General features: G+C 39.5%; 1 protein-coding gene across 1 annotated transcript in view; it reads left to right on the top strand.

The window, feature by feature from the left end:
* The window catches only part of URI1 (URI1, prefoldin-like chaperone), a gene marked incomplete at its 5' end in the record, with an annotated part of 30,448 nt that extends 26,838 nt beyond the window's left edge, over window positions 1–3,610 (top strand). The window contains 2 exons of the mRNA XM_009587175.1: window positions 221–479; window positions 2,795–3,610. Of these exons, the coding sequence (XP_009585470.1) occupies window positions 221–479; window positions 2,795–2,983 (448 nt within the window). The remainder of the gene's footprint in view (window positions 1–220; window positions 480–2,794) is intronic.
* Window positions 3,611–6,290: the final 2,680 nt, after the last annotated feature.

The raw sequence follows: 6,290 nt of genomic DNA, 5'->3' as shown, positions 1-6,290 counted from the left end.
CTTAATGCTTGAATAAAGGGCATAACAGTGTTTGCTCTGCAGAACTGATTCTTGTACGTCGGTAAATAAAATGCCTCTAAAGGTACAGTGTTGTAATTCTGCAGCGAAAAAGTTGGAAAAGCACATCATAATTAATTTGTACAAAAGACAAAGCAAGATCACTGTAAATTTGTCATCTGATCCTGAAATGGTTTATTAAAGCTAACATTTTCCTTTATAGAGTCTTTGTTGATGTTGTGAATGGAGAATATGTCCCTCGTAAATCAATTTTGAAGTCTCGAAGCAGAGAGAACAGTGTTTGTAGCGATACCAGTGAGAACAGTGCTGCTGAGTTTGATGACAGACGAGGAGTTCAGAGGAGTATTAGCTGTGATGAAGCTACTCAGAGTGACAACAGCGAAGGCATACTGGAGGAAGAGGAGGAGGAGGGGCAGCAGCAGCTACCAAAAAAGCTTCCTCCCTCTCCAGGGACAACCGAGGTACAGTTTTTAATTAATTATTGATTGTTAGCAGGGATAAAAATGAGAAATCTAATGACTGTAGTTGCCTATACCATCAGTTTGATTTCTTTAAAATAATCTTCTAACTCCTACCTTGTTTGCTTCAGAAGGATGTTGTCAGGTGACAAGCTTCTGTCATACGCATCCTAGGGGCAGAGGGGAGGAGACGAGGCAGGTGGCTTCCCCGAGACCTGAAGCTCTTCCATAAAGATCTGACAAAGTAGTCACTTGCTGGTGTTACTGAAACCAATGTCATGTCTACTGGGTCATCCTGAAAATTTCACTGCACGATATACAGCAGGATTAAAAAAAAAAGAGAAAAATCGGTGCTTCATAGTTGATGAGAGGGAAGAGTTGATTCTCTGTAACCTGTGTTGCACAGCTACTAGACAGCTAATTTCCACGTGGTGTTTTTAAGTTTTAAAACACACAAATATCAGCTGAGTTATTATTTGGACTTGCCAAAGGCAGAGGAATTGCCCTGTGGAAGGAAGCACTACACCTCTACTCATCCTATTCCAGACTAGGGCCATGAGTGATCCCAAACAAATCTATTTTCACACGTTTGGAAAGTTCAGGGCTTCATCATAAAGGAGAGAGACTGTACGACGTAAGGGAAAATGTACAGTTGCTTAGTGACTAGATGAGCACAAGAATTAAATGTAGCCGTTGCTCTGAAATTCATGGCATAGAGTATTCTTCATTTTTATTTTGTAAGAACTTACACTAATTTTTCCAAACTAGATGAAACTAGTAGTTCCCAATGCAATGGGCAAGTTCAATGAAAACACTATTTTTAGAAAAATTATTTTTGACAAGAAATGAATTCCTCATAAAAGCTATTGTTTAACATCATTTTTCATACAAACAGCTACAGATGAATCCAGGCAGGATGTGAAGATTCATGGTGGAAGATCCATTTGTAGAGTTAGCACTTCACGTTGTATACTTGCTGGAATATGTTTGCTATATTTTTATAAAACATCTAAGTACACTTCAGATGTTACCTGTTAGTCCATTTTCTGAATATGGCATGATTATTCTCTACAATATAATGTATTTTCTAAGTAACTGAAGGAGAAATGAGCAAAACACTCCAGTTAGACATGCCTTCCTAAATGCTGTTGTTTTGCTTTTGGTTGTTTTTGTGGGTGTTTGAAATACATTATTTCTCCATTATCATTTGCAATACACTAACTTTTTTTCTTTTTGTTTCTAATTTTACCACAATCTTCTTAGGTTGTATTTTGCTTACCTGTTTTTGAAAGTGAGTGTGTTGTTAGAACAACACAGTTGTGTACAGGCACGGCTTTAGGCATAATTTGGCTATTGGAGCAGAAAACAAAAAAGCACTGCTTTTTTGCAGGTCCTGCAAGAAAAGAATGGCTGGTTTGTTTTGGTTTGTTTTTCTTGGTAACTGAGTTATGACAGGCAGAACTAAGCATAGTTGATAAATCTGGTGTAAATTCCTTTGTGCCCAGTATAAGCATCAAACCTCAGATGTAAACTGCTTCCCCTTGTCCTTAGGCATTCTGAATTTTCTGTTTTCAGTACATAGTAGGGTGATTTATTCTTAAATATGTTTATGAAAAGTAGTTCTGAGTTGCTTTTTTCCCAGTGTTTTCCAAGAATCACGGTCATTTCTTAGCTAAGTTAAAAAGGATTAAGTCACATAATCGGCTGCATGTAAACTATCATTTTTAAACATTAAGTATTTTTATTAGACCTTTTATACAGAGACATAGTTGGAAGCAAGTTTGCCGTTCTCTTAAGTATAAACTGCTTTCACCATTTTTTGATCATATTTGGTAAGGAGAAAAGAACAAACAAAATATGTGCTTGCCAATTTATATGCAGTGTGTCAGCTTGATGCAATTAGAAGATATTAAGTCATAAAATATGACGTATGATGGAAATGCTGACATACTCCAACTTTGCAAAATCTCTCAATTTCTTATCCAAAATGAAACTATATATTACATCAGCTGTTTTATTTCTTGAGCATGTGTCAGTGAGGAAGCAAATTTTTAGATCATTTATGCAGTAGGAATGAGATTAAGTAGTACTTTTAAGACACTGTCTTTCATTCAGTCATCTTTGAACAAGCTATATTTTGAGGTTAATTACAATTTGGTTACTTATGCAAGGAACAATCATTGATTTAAAGATATTTCTTTACTTTTGATTAAAAGAAATAACAATCCTAATCAGGCTAATATAGGGTAATGACCTTATGGGCATAGCTTCACATTTGCATTTTATTAGCTCATTTTGAGTATTCTCTTCTGTTGTAGGCATTTTCCGGAACTGTTATAGAAAAGGAGCCTTTGTCTCCCTCCTTAATACCACACCCAGTCATTGCTCACCCAGTCCTGCCTACCATTCTGGAGCGAAAATCAGAGGAAGTTTTGTCCGAAGCATCAGAAGAAACTACAAAGAGGATTTCAAAATTCAAAGCTGCCAGAATGCAACAGACTAACTAGGTCCTGCCCAGCGAGCCGAAGTTGGAGTACTCCTGCCTAGTTTGATGTTTGTTGAGACTATGTAAGACTATATGCGTTACACCTAGCTAGTTAAAAGGGTGTCCTATGTTAATTTGGCATTGGTTATCTTTTAAATGTTTATTGGCAACATTAAAAAAAGAAAAGTTCAGTGTTTGAACACTTGAGTATTCATCTTTCTTTGTCGATTTCCCTGTGTGCTGTCAGCACCTTTGTATGTTTGCCTTATGATAGCAGCACTTGGGTTCTTTTTCAAAAACTGTTCCTTACATACATTGTTTTTGTGTTTAAACCTAAATACAGGCAGTTTTGTGCCAGCTGTGATGTTCTACATACCATATGGACCATTTTAAGGAAACTTTTCACATTTCAAATAGATTCACCAATTATATTACATTACTTGCTTTAGCATTTTAAGACACACTTGTATTCACATTGTTGTAGGTTTTGCAACTAGGTGTCTGCTAAAAGTTTTTTTCCTTCTTTCAAACCTCTCTGGTATCTCACTGTACAGATCTATAAAACGCTGGGTTCATGTACATTGCAGGGAAGTTTCTTTGATGGAAAAGGGTATTTTGTAAAATTAAATTTTCAGTAAAAAAGCTGTGAGAGTTGTGTGGTTTTTGTTGCTTTACTAGTAATTTGGAAACAACACGGAGAGGTTTTTATTTTGAACTTGCATTTCTAGCTTGAAGTGTTTACTACCACATGGACATAAAAGCAGTCCATTCTCTTCTGCCATTGTGTTTTAACCTCCTGCTAATGAATGTCCATGGAAATTGAATGCTCTTAAGGAGAGAAGCATAAACTCAGACTCTGATTACAAAATCTCCTAGTCCTTTTGTATACTCAGAAAACATTGTAATTGTCTTGGGAATGCCCAGAGGGAGTCAGCACTAAGGAAAAATGTCTTAATGCTTCAACTTTATTTCAAAATGCAACAGCACTGCAGCACTCGGGGTACAGTTTTGTGTATCCTCCTCTTGACTGAGAGCAATCCTGGCTTTAGGAGTCCCTGCCCAGCAGCTCCTTCCTGTCTTCTTGCCATCCCCTCCCTTGTGCTGACACAGCTTTTGTTGGGGCCACCCCTTGAATGATAATAGGCGACGGAGCTGGGTTTAAAAAAAACTACTGAGTTTGGGTTTTTTTTCAATAGTTGTGCGTGTGTTTTTGAAGCTAGTGAGTTTCTAATCTCTTTCTCAGCATATCAATATCAGCAGTTGGAGGGGTTATGTGTTAAGCAAGGACAAGGGAAAACATTGGCAGAGGGCACAGGGAGTACCTTAAACTGGTGTTACTCTCCAGCTGACATCATCAAACCACAGCCTAAAAAGTGAGGCAAAAAGACTTGGGAGGTGTAAGGAAGGATTTGCTTTTGGCCACAGTTCGGTGGCTTTGTAAACATGCAGCCTGAGAGCCACCAGCATCTGGTTTTCCAAATCCTGGCCATCCAGGAACAGGGCATCAGGCATCAGCTAATGCCGTTTCCTCACCTTCCCCTGAAATTACCGCGCCTTGCGCTCCTATCCTTTGCTCTCAGATCACAGCAGATTAGCTCATAGTGCAGCTCCATGCATTAAAACAGAATCACCAACTCCCCGTTTTTCAATACTTTGTCTGTCTTAAAAGGGAGGTGGAGGCCTTGGGACTTCTTTTTCTAAGGTGACTTTTAAAAAAGGCTGCACTCCACCTAACTGATGCTCTCTGCTATGTCTTTGGGAAGGTGGCGTAGTTTCATGGGCAGAAAATGCTGGCCAAGTTGTGTGGCAGCAGGAGGGCAAGAAGGGGCCGATAGCCAGGGTGCCTGCCTGGGGGAGCAGCCCACTGGAGCCGCGGGGCTGTGTTTTCCCTGCGATACGGGGCAAATTGTGTTGTGCTGAAAGAAAAACTGAAGGGAAAGTTGGGCAGCCCTCCCGCGCCCGAAGCTCGCTGGCTTGGACAGGGCAGTCTCCGTTTTAAGCGGATCCAGAGAATCACGTTGAAAGTGTTAATGATTAACTTGATTCATGCTCAAATGCGGATTTTTTTTTTTAAAGCATATTGCATTAGTACTAAAATAAGCCATCAATGCCAGTCCACCCTCTATTCACGGCTAAATATTTAAAGGAGGTTATTTATAGCTTCTTTAATGAATTCTTGGCTAAACAAAATGAAATTATGTCCTAGAAAAGTAGAAGCTATTTTGTAACCAGAACAGTGCAACTGTAAAATATAGTTCCATGAATATGTATTTTAAATAACAAGGGGTTGAGATCCAAGACTACCAGACATGGGTAATTAGAGGGAAAAGGAAAGAAAGAAAGAGAGAGAGGGAGAAACCCCTTTAAAAAGATTTATTTAGATATCTTCTGAAATACTTCCCACTTCTAGTTACTTCAACAAAACCAAATGCCCCTTGTCACCATAGATCAGTTTCAAATAAAAATTAATTCTTTGCTTGTTTTCTTTTTTTCCCTCTCCCCTTCTTTCACATCCCTGCTCACGGGAAAAAGTAGGATAAATGCACCTTGGGTTTTAATGAATTATGGCCTTGGTTCAGGGAAGCATCCTTACTCAGGAATGCACTTTGGCATGTGCTTATGTCTCAAAGATTTTGCAAAGAAGAATGGATTTAACCACATGCTTAAAACTAAGCACATGAGAGTTTTCCCTAATAGGGAGCCTGAATGTGTCTGTGCCCTTTCTGCAGTATATTTAATTGTCAGAGGGTTTGCAGGCTGGAATGATCCTTCATCTTCGGTCTCTTCACTTGGGCTTTACCAGTAGATTCACTGTGCGGTGCCTAGAGCGGGAAGAGACGGCTGTAGGATTTCTGGAGAATGTTTGCAAATGCTAAACAAAAATATCCACCAAAGCAGATAAAAACCTAGACAGCGTAAAAAACTGATCACGTGAAGGCCTGTCTCAGCGAGGACTTAAAATTTGCTTTTTCTGCAACACTGAAGCCAACGAGTGGATGCAGATGACCAACCAATGCACAGATGAAGCAAACACTAGGATGAAGCAACGGTGCCCGAAATTTGAGGCATGCAGGGTTCCTGGTAGCAAATTAATCTGTCGAGATGAGTGTCTTTTTGTCCCCAATGCTGCAGTTAAAAATTTTATTCACTTAAATAATACGGGTACAGTTTAATCGATTTCTGAAACGTCCTTGATGGCTTTTCCTGCTGCCTCCGGAAGGGCTCCTCCTCTGTTGGGGAGCACTGCTGAGGGCTCCGGGCACGAGGCTGAGGAAGGGGGTTTTGGTTCTTCCCAGTGTTTCCCGAGAGGTTTTGCATGTCCTCAGCAG

The sequence above is a fragment of the Fulmarus glacialis genome, unplaced genomic scaffold, assembly GCF_000690835.1.
Source record: "Fulmarus glacialis isolate BGI_N327 unplaced genomic scaffold, ASM69083v1 scaffold31761, whole genome shotgun sequence".
NCBI classification, from domain to species: domain Eukaryota; kingdom Metazoa; phylum Chordata; class Aves; order Procellariiformes; family Procellariidae; genus Fulmarus; species Fulmarus glacialis.
Note: the sequence above shows the minus strand (reverse complement) of the source record. Positions and strands in the feature narration are given on the sequence as shown.